We start from the raw sequence: 14,346 nt of genomic DNA, 5'->3' as shown, positions 1-14,346 counted from the left end.
ATTCTCTTTGAATTTGTCAATGGAGGAGGTGAAGTTTTGGTGTCTGAAGAAAATTGGATTTCTTTCACTTTAAGCAAGATTTTTAGGTCTAGCTGTAGTCCACGTCAATCTCTGCAGTAGAGAAGTGGTGGCTTTTAAGCAGTTTGGAACTTGTGAGGTGGGCCTTGCTTTGTTTCCTAACATATTGCTTCCCTAGTATAGAAAGCCAGAGTAGGCTTACTCTATTCTATCTTTTTTCTACAGGTCTATGTAAGGAGTATGTGTCCTTTCACGCCTTGTGAGCTGTCTCCCGGCTGGACGGCTAGATTGCAGGTAAGTGCATATTGTCTGCTAGGTACTGGAGGCTTGCACTTCACAAATATAGGACTGCAATAATTTTTTGGGACATATTTATCCTTTAGTAAGGATTTAAGGTTGGCAGGATGCAGGCTATGACGTAACCGAGACTGAGGGGTTATTTTTTTTCACTGCGTAGAAGAATTAACCTATTTTTATTTCATATGTGGCTCATTTTATGATTAATAGGGAAGTCTGTATTAAAATGATGGTACATTTTACTTTTCCTGTTTGGCACTCAGTTTGAGAAAAATTTGTGTTTAAACATTATTTCTTAGAGAGAGCGTTTTCACTTGATTGTAACGCTTCTATTATACGCTAAGGGGATAAGCATTGGGCTGGGCTTCTGGTTACGACGGTTGCTACAGCTGTATTTGGAACGTGCGCTTTCGTGTGTGGTGCAGTTACCTTCAGCTGGTCACGTGGTCCGCCTGCGCTTCTGCTCTAGGCTTATGAGCAGAGCGGCGGTTCGTGTAGGAGCTGATCTGAGTCCTTGCAAGCTAATTGCTGTACCCGTGTAGCGTTTTTCTCCCATAAGGTCAGGTAGGAGCACCTCAGTTAATCTGAGGTGTAGAGGTGGCCCTTTAACAGGAGGTTTATTAAAAAGACATGTAGTTTCTTTTTTTGAGTGCAAATTATTAGTCTGGGAAATTTGCGTTTAAAAGAAGAAAAAAAAAAAGTGACAGTGACCATTTTTATTTTGGTTTTATTCAAACTGTTTTTGGGGCCATGTCTGACATGGAGCAGGAGTCTGCTCTTATTAATTTGTGCTTATTGTGTTTAGAGTCCCACATTTTTACCCCTATGCAATTTTGTTCCTCATGTGTAGAGAGGACATTGAAATGTAAAGAAAAAATATTTTTTGCTGAGCATAATGTCTTATGATGATGCTGTTCAGGCTATGCCACAGCTGTCTCCTCTAATGTCCCAATGGTGTCACATGCAGTGCCCTGCAGTTCCTCTCAGCCTCCTGGAGGTGTATATTTGCCTGCAGAAATTGCTGCACAGGTATCTTCTGCAGCATTATCTGTTTTCTTATGCTAAAGGGAAAACGCAAGAGGAAAATAAGAGATTCAGATAGTACGGTTTGTGTTCCAACCTCTGCTACTCAGATTGCCCTCCCTCAGAAGTCTGATGAGGATATGTCGGTAGCCTCTGAGGGTGAAATCTCAGATTCAGACAGTATAATTCCTTCATCTGATGCTGAAGTAGTAACCTTTAGATTTAAGCTTGAACACCTTTGAGTATTGTTTAAAGAAATTTAAGAAATCTAGTAAACTTAATAAATAATATGATGTTCCTTCCTCTGTGGAAGTGTTTCCTGTTCCAGACCGTGCAACGGAGATTATTGCGCAGGAATGGGAGAAGCCAGGGATACCTGTTTCCCCGTCTCCTGTCTTTAAAAATATGTTTCCTGTCGCTGACTCCATTAAAGATTCATGGCACAAGGTGCCTAAAGTAGAAGGGGCCATTTCTACTCTGGCTAAGAGAACTACTATTCCTATAGAGGATAGCTGCTCTTTTAAGGACCCAATGGACAAAAAGCTGGATGCTTATTTGAAGAAGATGTATGTTCATCAAGATCTTCAATGGCAACCTGCAGTTTGTATTGCCACTGTGTCAAGTGCGGCATCTTATTGGTACGCCACCTTGTCTGATTCAATTCAGGTAGAGACTCCTTTGGTGGAGATCCAAGACAGCCTTTATTTCTAATGCTACCATGCAAGTTATTAAACTGGGAGCCAAGAAATCTGGCTTCACTGTGCTAGCCTGCAGGGTGTTAAAAATCTTGGTATGCTGATGTTACTTCCAAGTCCAAGCTTCTGGCGCTTCCTTACAAGGGTAAGACTTTGTTTGGACCTGGTCTGGCAGAAATAATTTCTGAAATTACTGGTGGAAAAGGGTCTTTTCTACCACAAGACAAGAAGAATAGACCTAAAGGACGTAATTTTCATTCCTTTCGTAACTTCAAAGGAAAGTCTTCCTCTTCTAAACAGGAACAGTCCAAGTCTTCTTGGAAACCCAATCAGTGTTGGAACAATGGGAAGCAATCAAAGAAACCCGCAGCTGAGTCTAAATCAGCAGGAAGCGTTTGCCCCTGATCCGGAAGTGAGGGGCAGACTTTTTCTGTTTTATCAAGCATGGATACGATATGTCCCAGATCCCTGGGCTGTGGACATAGTATCTCAGGGTTACAAAATAGAATTCAAAACTTTTCCTCCCAGGGGCAGGTTCCACCTCTCAAGATTATCTGCAGACCAGATAAAAAGAGAGGCATTCTTGAATTCCGTTCGGGACCTTTCGTCCCTGGGAGTAATAGTTCCAGTTCCTGTAAGGGAACAGGGTCGAGGATTCTATTCAAATCTGTTCGTGGTTCCCGAAAAAGAGGGAACTTTTCATCCTATTCTAGACCTAAAGTGTCTCATCAAGTTTCTTGTGGTATCGTCCTTGAAAATGGAAACCATTTTTTCCATTTTTCCCTTGGTCCAAGAGGGTCAGTTCATGACGACCATAGACCTGCGTATCTTTATGTTCCCACAGGGATCATCACAAGTTCATGAGATTCCCCTTTCTAGACAAACACTTTCAGTTTGTGGCTCTTCCGTTTGGCCTTGCCACAGCTCCCAGAGTTTTCTCAAAGGTTCTGGGGGCTCTCTTGGCAGTGGCACCCTACCTGGACGACATATTGGTTCAGGCGCCATCTTTTCAACAAGCAACCTCTCATACAGAGATCGTGTTGTCTTTTCTATGTTCCCACGGATGGAAAGTGAATCTGGAAAAGAGTTCCCTTGTTCCAGCTACAATGGTAGTTTTCTTAGGGACCATAATAAATTCCCTATCTATGAAAATATTTCTGACAGAGGTCAGAAAATCCAAGATTCTTTCCTCTTGCCTCTCTCTGCAGTCTACTCTTCGGCCATCAGTGGCTCAATGTATGGAGGTAATTGGTCTTCCATGGACATCATTCCCTTTGCTTGATTCCATTTGAGAGCTCTGTAGTTGTGCATGCTCAGACAATGGAACGGGGACCATTCGGATCTGTCTTAGAGGATAGATCTAGATCAGTTGACAAGAAACTCTCTCCCATGGTGGCTTTCTCAGGAGCATCTGTCTCAGGGCACATGCTTCCGGAGACCTTCCTGTGTGATTGTGACCACGGACGCCAGCCTGCTGGGCTGGGGAGCAGTCTGGGACTTGTTAAAGGCGCAGGGACAATGGACTCAGGAGGCGTCTGCTCTCCCCATAAATATCTTGGAGTTGAGAGCGATTTTCAATGCTCTGATGGCTTGGCCTCAGTTGTCCTTAGCCCGGTTCCAGTCGGACAATATCACCTCAGTGGCTTGCATCAACCACCAGGGAGGAACTCGGAGTTCCTTAGCCATGAAGGACGTGGCTCGGATTGTTCAGTGGGCGAAAGCTCACAATTGCTGTCTATCTGCCATTCGCATCCCAGGAGTGGACAACTGGGAAGTGGATTTCCTGAGCAGACAGACTTTTCATCTCAGGGAGTGGGCTCTCCATCCAGTGGTGTTCTCCAGGTTAACCCTCAAATGGGGGGTCTCGGCAGAACGCCAAGCTTCCAAGGTACAGTTCAAGGTCAAGAAATCTGCAGGCTGCCCTGATAGATTTCAGTTTGGCATATCTGTTCCCTCCGTTTGCTCTTCTTCCACAAGTCATTGCTCGTATCAAACAGGAGAGAGCTTCGGTAATTCTAATAGCTCCTGCATGGCCTTGCAGTATCTGGTATGCAGACCTAGTGAAGATGTCACCTCTTTCACCTTGGAGGTTGCCTCTGAGGAAGGACCTTCTAACTCAGGATCCATTCCTTCATCCAAATCTCGTTTTTCTGAAGCGGACTGCTTGGAGATTGAACGCTTAGTTCTGTCTATGCGTGGTTTTTCTGAGTCCGTCATTGAGACCATGATTCAGGCTTGCAAGCCTGTCACTAGAAAGATTTATCATAAGGTATGGCGTAAATACCTTTATTGGTGTGAATTCAAAGGCTACTCTTGGAGTATGGTCAGGATTCCTAGGATGTTGTCTTTTTCTCCAAGAAGGTCTGGAGAAGGGATTGTCAGTCAGTTCTCTGAAGGGTCAGATTTCTGCATTATCTATTTTGTTACACAAGCGTCTGGCGGATGTGCCAGATGTTCAATCTTTTTGTCAGGCCCTGGTCAGAATCAGGCCTGTGTTTGTCTGTTGCTCCTCCTTGGAGCCTTAACCTTGTTCTTAAAGTTTTGCAGCTGGGCTCCGTTTGAGCCATTGAATTCCATAGATATTAAGTTATCTTGGAAGATTTTGTTTCTTATTGCTATTTCTTCTGCTTGGAGAGTCTCGGAACTCTCGGCTTTGCAGTGTGATTCGCCTTACCTTATTTTTCATGTTGATTAGGCGGTTTTTCGTACTAAGTTGGGTTTTCTTCCTAAAGTGGTTTCGGATAGAAATATTAATCAGGAAATTGTTGTTCCTTCTCTATGTCCTAATCCTTTTTCTTATAAGGAACGTTTGTTGCACAACTTGGATGTTGTGCATGCTCTGAAATTCTACCTGCAGGCGACTAAGGATTTTCGCCAGTCCTCTGCCCTGTTTGTTTCTCTGCAAAGCGTAAAGATCAGAAAGCTACTGCTACTTCTCTTTCCCTCTAGTTGAGAAGTATTATTCGTTTTGCTTATGAGACTGCTGGTCAGCAGCCTCCTGAGAGAATTACGGCTCATTCCACAAGGGCTGTCTCCTCTTCTTGGGCTTTCAAAAATGAAGCCTCTGTGGAACAGATTTACAAGGCTGCAACTTGGTCCTCTCTGTATACTTTTTCTAAATTTTACAAATTTGATACTTTTGCCTCGGCTGAGGCTTCTTTTGGGAGAAAGGTTCTTTAAGCGGTGGTGCCTTCTGTTTAAGTCTGCCTGTCTTGTTATCCCTCCCTAGTCATCTGTGTCCTCTAGCTTGATTATTGGTTCCCACTAGTAATTGAAAGAAAACAAATTTATGCTTACCCGATACATTTATTTATTTCCGGATATGGAGCGTCTACGAATGCACCCTTAATTTCAGACAGTTATTTTTTACTAAACCTCAGGCATCTCTACACCTTTCTGTTATTACTTTTTCCATTTTCTTTTTGGTCGAATAACTGGGGATTATGGGTAGCTATTTTGCTGATAAAATGAAAAAAAAAAAACTTGCAGTGTTTTCCCTGCATATGAACGTAATACACACTAATTAGGGCTTTTCCCTCACTCCCTAAATAGCTAACTTACAGCCAGGGAGACATTAGCGGACATCCCTCATGCTGGAGCTAACGGTGTAATGGGGCAGTATTCTGTGTAAAAATCATAAGAGCAGCCTAAATCTTACTCAGTTGTTCTTCCTTTCTCGGCTCAGTAAAACTGTGCTGGGATATTACTCCTGCTCACCGTTACCACAGCATTTATTATGTGAGCTAAACTGAAGTGAATGGTACAGCTGTCAAAACGCCAGATCTGTGAAAGTGCACTGCTCCTATCACAGGAGCTACAAGATGGCGGTGCCCAGTATAAAAGGCAGAGCTTTACTATATAGTTATAGTTATCCCAGTTACATATTGTTACCATATGGTCCATTGTAAACTGTAAAGCTCAGAAAGGCAAACTGCTTTACAAAAGAACACCTTTTTTCCTAATTAAAAAAAAATTAAAACTGAACATCGTATGTCTCTGAACAGTGCAACCAGCACTAATAGCCACGTTAATTGCTATCCCATCGATTTATACTTGTGTGGTGTGTAATTGTAGTACTCCTTTAATTACGTTTACAGATTCTAGTAAATAGATTTACAGTTTTTTTTGTTTTTTAAATCTCTTGTGCTACCCCTATAAGTCTATACTCTGACAACCAATATTGATCACTGAAGTTTAGTACATGTTGCCTCTGGGAAATAGATCTGAGAAATGGGCTGTTTAATCTCAGAAACTGTCTTTAAATTCTTCACTTGCAAATTGACAGTACCCAAGAAAATGAAAGGTGGTAGTGAAGGAAATTTGGAAATGAAAAATAAATCTTTGGCAGCCAGCTGAAATGCCGTGATTTATCCCAGCCCTAAGTGCGTCCAGAATACTGTAAGAGACATATAGATCACTGCAGCCTTCCAGCATCTATAAATCCTCCATCTTGAACAGCAAAGGACCAAAGCTGTCGTATAAATCATTTTTCAAGTAAATACTGGAAAAGGTATTTCCAGTGCTCAAAGTGTCCTTTCCTAGCAGGTGATCCGTTGAGGTGCTTTGCTCTAATAACTGGAAAAGTGATTAACACCTTCAAGGCTTAAAGGGACAGTCTAGTCAAAATGAAACTTTCATGATTCAGATAAGAAATGTAATTTTAAATAACTTTCCAGTTTATTTTTATCATCAAATTTGCTTTGTTCCCTTGATATTCTTAGTTGAAGGCTTAACCTATGTAGGCTTATAAGATAATTTCTAAGCCATTGAGCTGCCTCTTATCTTAATGCATTTTGACAGTTTTTCACAGCTAGAGGGCGTTAGTTCATGTGTGCCATAAAGATAACATTCTGCTCACGTCCATGGACTTACTTATCAGAGGGCACTGATTGGGTACAATGCAAGTCTGTCAAAAGAACTGAGATAAGGGGGCAGTCTGCAGAGACTTAGATACAAGGCAATCACAGAGGTAAAAAGTGTATTATGTTTAACAGTGTTGGTTATGCAAAGCTGGGGAATGGATAATAAAGGGAGTATCTGTCTATCTTATTAAACAATAACAACTCTGAAGTAGACTGTCCCTTTAATGACAAATACATTTCTTTATTATTAAAGGGGTTGGAAACTCGTGTACTTGTGTCACTAAATGTACTTTTGTGATATCCTTTGTGGAAAATCATTCCTAGGCAGGCTCAGGAGCAGCAATGCACTGCTGGGAGCCAGTAGGTCCCAGTTCAGTAGGTCCCAGTAGTGGATTACGGCTTTTGAACTGACTTTAACTACATGTGAAAAAAAGTGCAAAAAAAAAGGTTCTAACATATTAAATAATTTTTTATTTGCACATTTATGTCACTTTAATCTTGGCTTCTTCTTCATTATATTTATTCTGCAAATTGGACTTTTTCCATCATTTCTAGAGAGAAAGACAACGCATTTATAAATTTAAAGGGATAGTCTACTTAAAAATGTTAATTGTTGAAAAAGATAGATAATCCCTTTATTACCCATTACCTAGTTTTGCATAACCAACAGGGTTATATTAATACACTCTTTACCTTGTATATAAGCCTCTGCAGACTGCCCCTTATCTCAGTTCTTTTGACAGGCATGCATTTTAGCCAATCACTGCTAACTTATAAATAACGCCACAGGAGTGAGCACAATGTTATCTGTATGGCAAACATGAACTAGTTTTGTCTAGCTGTGAAAAGCAAATAAAATGCCCAGAGATAAGAGGCGGCTTTCAAGGACTTAGAAATTAGCTTATGAGACTACTTAGGTTTAGCCTTCAACAAAGAATACCAAGAGAACAAAGCAAATTTGATGATAAAAGTAAAAAGTTTAAAATCACATGCCCTATCTGAATCATGAAAGTTTAATTTCTTTTACAAGATATGACGAGTCCACAGATTTCATCCTTACTTATGGGATATCGCCTCCTGGTCAGCAGGAGGAGGCAAAGAGCTCCACAGCAGAGCTGTATATATATAGCTCCTCCCTCTCCAGTCATTCTCTTTGCCTGTGTTAGTAGATAGGTACATCAATCATCAGGGAGGAACAAGGAGTTCCTTGGCGATGACAGAAGTATCCAAGATAATTCGGTGGGCGGAGGCTCACTCTTGTTATCTGCCAGCAATCTACATCCCAGGAGTAGGGAAGCAGATTTTTTGAGCAGACAGATGTTTCATCCGGGGGAGTGGGAACTCCACCTGGAGGTCTTTGCCACCCTGATTCTCAGATGGGGCAGGCCGGAGCTGGATCTCATGGCGTCTCATCAGAATGCCAAGCTCCCGAGATACGGATCCAGGTCCAGGGATCCTCAGGCCGAACTGATAGATGCCTTGGCAGCGCCTTGGTCATTCAACCTAGCTTATGTGTTCCCTCCGTTTGCTTTCCTTCCCCGGGTGATTGCTCGAGTCAAACAGGAGAGGTCTTCAGTGATTCTCATCGCTCCTGCGTGGCCTCGCGGGACGTGGTATGCCAATCTGATGAACATGTCGTCTCTGCCACTGTGGAAGCTTCCATTGAGGCAGGACCTTCTCATTCAGGGACCCTTCCATCATCCAAATCTAATTTCTCTGCAGCTGACTGCTTGAAGATTGAACGCTTGATTTTATCTAAGCGGGTGTTCTCTGAGGCGGTCATTGATACATTGATTCAGGCACGCACGCCTGTTACTAGAAAGATTTACCATAAGATATGGCGTAAATACCTTTATTGGTGTGAATCCAAGGGCTACTCATGGAGTAGGGTTAGGATTCCCAGGATTTTATCTTTTCTCCAAGAAGGATTGGAGAAAGGGTTGTCAGCAAGTTCCTTAAAAGGACAGATTTCTGCTTTGTCTATTTTGCTACACAAGCGTCTGGCAGATGTTCCAGATGTTCAATCTTTTTGTCAGGCCCTGACTAGAATCAGACCTGTGTTTAGACCAATTGCTCTTCCTTGGAGTTTGAATGTAGTTCTTAATGTTCTTCAAGGGGTTCCGTTTGAACCTATGCATTCCATAGATATTAAGTTGTTATCTTAGTTACCAAACCCGGTTTTCTTCCTAAGGTTGTTTCTTGTTTTAACAAGAATATTAATCGGGAAATTGTTGTTCCTTCCTTGTGTCCTATCCCTTCTAAGAATGAGCGTCTGTTACATAATTTGGACGTAGTCCGTGCCTTGAAGTTCTACTTGCAGGCAACTAAGGATTTTCGTCAAACATCTTCATTATTTGTTGTTTTTGCTGGGAAACGTAGGGGTCAGAAAGCTACGCCTACCTCTCTTTCTTTTTGGCTGAAGAGTATCATCCGTATTGCATATGAGACTGCTGGACAGCAGCCTCCTGAAAGAATTACGGCTCATTCTACTAGGGCTGTGGCTTCCTCATGGGCATTTAAAAATTATGCTTCTGTTGAACAGATTTGCAAGGCTGCAACTTGGTCGTCTCTTCACACTTTTTCCAAATTTTACAAATTTGATACTTTTGCCTCGTCCAAGGCGGTTTTTGGGAGAAAGGTTCTTCAAGCAGTGGTGCCTTCCATTTAGGTTCCTGTCTTGTTCCTCCCTTTCATCCGTGTCCTATAGCTTTGGCATTGTATCCCATAAGTAAGGATGAAATCCGTGGACTCGTCATATCTTGTAAAAGAAAAGGAAATTTATGCTTACCTGATAAATTTGTTTCTTTTACGATATGACGAGTCCACGGCCCACCCTGTCATTTCTAAGACAGGTCTTTATTTTTGTTAAACTTCAGTCACCTCTGCTCCTTGGCTTTTCCTTTCTCTTCCTAACTTCGGTCGAATGACTGGAGTGGGAGGGAGGGGAGGAGCTATATATACATCTCTGCTGTGGAGCTCTTTGCCTCCTCCTGCTGACCAGGAGGCGGTATCCCATAAGTAAGGATGAAATCCGTGGACTCATCATATCGTAAAAGAAACAAATTTATCAGGTAAGCATAAATTTCCTTTTTGTCTAGACTGTCCCTTTTAAGTGTTTGTAAGTATATGAGCATGAGAGTAGTAAAAATGATTTTTTTTTAGTGCTCATATACTAAGACATTGAGAGGTATGGCCATTTGTCTGTATATATGTATGTATGTATATATATATATATATATGTATATATATATATATATATATATATATATGTGTGTGTATGTGTGTGTGTGTGTATATACATACATACATACACACATACTATATTTAAGTGTTTGTAAGTTTTTGATCATTAGAGTAATACTGTTTCATATGTAGATAGCTTTTATAGATAGACATTTGTAGAGCATTGTATACAATTGCAATGTCTGTTCCAACATCAGGCTCCCAGTGTCTACTCCAGACAGGACCAACCTGGTAGTTTTGAGGTCTGTATATTGAGTACCATTAATTTGGGTTGAAGCATTATTATAATCTCTTGATTTAATTAGTTAAATCTGAAGAGTATAAAATATACTTCAGACACTATCTTATTGATAATACTGCATACAGTGGCATGATTAATACATTAATATACAACATACATATGCAACTGACAGCACTACAGAATATGTTGCTAAAGAGCTACATGGTAGATGTGCAAATCTTCATTTTGCAAATGCTATTTTTTACGGTATTAGTTAATTTGCTACAATGAACCTAGTGAACAAATGTACATAAATTAGAGAAACAAAATTAACAAAGGTATTTATTTATTCAGTTAGTTGCTTCAAATTAACTAATGCTAGAAAAATTGGTAGATTTGTTATTTATTGCAAAAATCAACAACGATTTGTACGTGTTTAATATATGGTTTCTGTGAATATTTGTGCGTGTATATGGTGGATAGGGACACATTTCCCCAAATATGGAACATCCATCAAAAATTCTGAAATACAATTTCAGTTATCCTTTTACAGATATAACAAAAAAATTACTTTGAAATATAAATATTTTAGTCTATAATATATATTGTTAAACTCCTGATAACCAATACTGTTTTTAATTGGCCACCAGGTTATCACTGAAGATTGGAAGAATTTCACGCCGCCAGTAGTGAAGGCTCCTTCTCCAAACCGGGAAAAGAAAACTGAGAGGACGCCCATAGTGCCTTGTCAGCAAAAGACATCTGAGTCTCCTGGGTCTCAAGAGGGACCTCCAAGTCCCATTAGTGAAGTGTCCAGTGGATATTTCTCCCACAGTGTTTCCACAGCCACACTCTCTGAAGCATTAGCATCAGCAAATGAGACTCCTACTCTTCAATCACCCAGCCAATCAACATCAGCTAATGATGTGCATCCATCCTTGGATTTAATGCCACTAAAAGATATCACTGAGACTCATCAAGTAAGCATAGTAGATATTAAAGAAGATCTAAAACCGAAGACTTTATGTGGTGTCTTAAATCATACACACCAAGTTGATATCTCAAGTAATGGTACTTTAACTATTAAACCACAAGTGACAGAAATGTCATCTGTAGATCTCAATAGAAAATCAGAGGACCCCCCTTTAGCAGGAATTGAAGAAAGTCATCTGTCTACCTCATTATCAATGAGTGACTCTTTGCAAGAAAAGAAACATTTTACAACTGAGGTGGAACCATCTTTGTCAAGCTCTCCAGTTCCCAAGGAGCCTTCAGGTCTTTCTTCTAACTCACTCTACACGACTGAAGCGCCGATTCCGGTATCACCTTTTCTTCTTTCTTCTAAGCCAGTTGCTAACCCTGACCTTACTGCCCAGAGTAAAGTTGGAGTTTCCCCTTTTAAAATACAAAAAGTAAGGACATCTGAACTGAAATCCTTCACACGTATGCTAGGTGATGAAGGTGAAGATTTGTTGGCACGCTCAGAAAAAGCAACAGTCAAGCTAAAAGTTAGCAAAGATCGCCTGGATGTTAAAATGGAGGGTGTTGATGACTTACAAGAAGTGGGGTCAGACTCTGAAGAGGCACAGGTGGTTCCCGATTGGTTGAAAGACGGAGAATATGTGACAGTTGGTTCTAATAAGAATGGCATTGTACGATATGTGGGCCCTACAGACTTTCAAAGTGGTATCTGGGTTGGCGTTGAACTCGAAATGCCTGCTGGTGAGAAACTCTACTTGGTGGTTGATGATGTAGATAATAAAAGCTGTTAAATGCATTGAATGGTAGATGATATCCGATTTCCATTTGTATTTTATATAATACTATGTATTAAACTAAAGGATAGTGAGAGCATATAGTAGAATTGCATAATCCACAAGTGCACAAAAAAGCACTTTGAATTTCACATTATCAGATTTTTTTTTCTGAAAAATTAAAAAAATTGCTTCCATCTCCCTGCCCACTCTATCATGTGACAGCCATTAGCCAATTACAGGCTTATATAAGTATACACTGTGAAATACTTGCACATGCTCAGTAGGATCTAGTGCCTCAGTTTGCATATTGAAAGACTGAGAACAAATTGATGATAGAATTACATGCTCTGTAACAATTGTGAAAGATTAATTTGGACTTCCCTTTAATCACTCTAATTGGTTGTTGGACAGAAAGTCATCACACAATTGTTTATGGTTTTAAAATTAGAATAATGAAAAGTTGAACTGGGTGAAGGTTGAATTTGAAACTTCCCGAATATTTAAATTATACTTTTTTTTTTCTCTTAGTTTGATTTTCAGGTTTTCTATTACACTATATGCTATACTATAATATATACTATATCTGATTCTGAACATTTTTGAACAGTCGCTAATGATGTAAATGTTGGAATTTCCTCCTTTTTTGTTTCATCACAGGCAAAAATGACGGTTCTGTTGGTGGCAAACACTACTTTAAGTGTAACCCAGGCTATGGTGTCTTGGTTAGACCAAACAGAGTACAGAAAGCCATGGGTGCAGCTCGTAGACGAAGTGCAGGAATTCGCTTGCAGGGAGGTACTGCAGCAGAAAACCGAAAGAATGGAAATTTGTCTGGCTCAGCCGGTAATCTTGCAGCCTTGACCGCCTTAGCCAAGCCTGAGAGATCAACCAACCTTAAGGCAGATGACAGATTAGCAAAGAAGGCTGAGAATAGAAAATCATGGGCTAATTAAGTTGCTTCTGTGGAACTCACTGGGGGATCATGTGATTTGTGATACAGAACGCATTTTAATGGACACGTGTTGTGGCAACCAATCTTTTTTGGTAGCTTATGTCAACATTTTATATAACGGTTTTTGCACAGTGCATTTTATGAATACTTTTACTTTATGCAAAGCACCGGTCCTTGCTGCCGTTTATACTGGACTTACTCTTGCTTGCTCCAAGAATTCTATTTTCTTTTACCATTCTGTTTGAAAACATATGGTTGTAAGAGTATTACGTTTTTGCACTATCAGTGGCGTCACTAGGGGGGGGCGGGGGGGGCGGGCCGCACCCGGGTGACACCCACCAGGGGGTGACACCAAAAAAAAAAAAAAAAAAAAAAAAAAATTTTTTTTTTTTTTTTTTTTTTTTTAATTTTATTGAAATTCAAAGAAATACAATGTTGAGATGCATAGATTTTTTTTTTTATTAGAGGGGCTGGCATTTGTGAACATTGGTGGGACTGGGGAAGATGTAGACACACAATTTTTTTGCCCCTTGAGCCAGTGCTGCAATTTCAACAAATAGTTTTCCCGGCTGCTCCTAGCCTAAACCTGCCTGCCTATCTGTGCTCACTGCTCAGTGACATGTGGAGCAGTGGAGTCACTCACTGCTGTGCTGTCTCTCTAAACGGGAACTGGCAAATCATGAGGGGATGCCTGGCACCTGACCGCATGACTGTTTGACACTGTCTTTAAAGTGAAGCAGCCACATATGATGCCCACCAGACCATTACGGTTACGGTACACTAAGTGCACACTGAACAGGTAGGAGGGCGGGCGGGGGTCTGGGGGTGGGCAGAGTGCAGAGCTGATTGGCCATAAGAAGCGGTAGGCACGCGGCCCGTGGCTGTGCACTGACAGACTTGGAACAGAGTCAGAGAGCAGAATTTTCATAGTTTGCACCTAAAACTTTTCTTTAGTGATTTATTTTTAGAGTGCTCTATTTATCTTTCATTTGATGCTCTGCTGAGCCAGGGAGCAGCTCTAGGCATGAGCTTTATAATTAATGCAGTGCAGTTTACATATTTTGTATGTGTGTGTCTGAGTTTTTTTGTGTGTGTGTGTGTCTCAGTGTTTTTGTGTGTGTGTGTTTTTGTGTGTGTGTGTGTCTGAGTGTTTTTGTGTGTGTGTGTGTCTGAGTGTGTTTCCGAGTGTTTGTGTGTGCATCTGAGTATGTTTTAAGTGTGTCTGAGTGTTTGTATGTGTGTTTGCCTGTGTTTTTGTGTGTGTCTGCTTTCTGGGGGG

The 14,346-nt window shown here is 40.8% G+C and overlaps 1 protein-coding gene across 1 annotated transcript in view; it reads left to right on the top strand.

Moving 5' to 3' along the window:
- The window catches only part of KIF13B (kinesin family member 13B), a 654,496-nt gene extending 641,152 nt beyond the window's left edge, over positions 1-13,344 (top strand). Inside the window, exons 39-40 of the mRNA XM_053709534.1 lie at positions 11,009-12,080; positions 12,773-13,344. Of these exons, the coding sequence (XP_053565509.1) occupies positions 11,009-12,080; positions 12,773-13,068 (1,368 nt within the window). The 3' untranslated portion in view covers positions 13,069-13,344. The remainder of the gene's footprint in view (positions 1-11,008; positions 12,081-12,772) is intronic.
- Positions 13,345-14,346: the final 1,002 nt, after the last annotated feature.

This window comes from Bombina bombina, chromosome 4 (genome assembly GCF_027579735.1).
Source record: "Bombina bombina isolate aBomBom1 chromosome 4, aBomBom1.pri, whole genome shotgun sequence".
Classification (NCBI taxonomy): domain Eukaryota; kingdom Metazoa; phylum Chordata; class Amphibia; order Anura; family Bombinatoridae; genus Bombina; species Bombina bombina.
The sequence above is the reverse complement of the archived record's forward strand: the minus strand, read 5'-3'. Positions and strand labels throughout refer to the sequence as shown.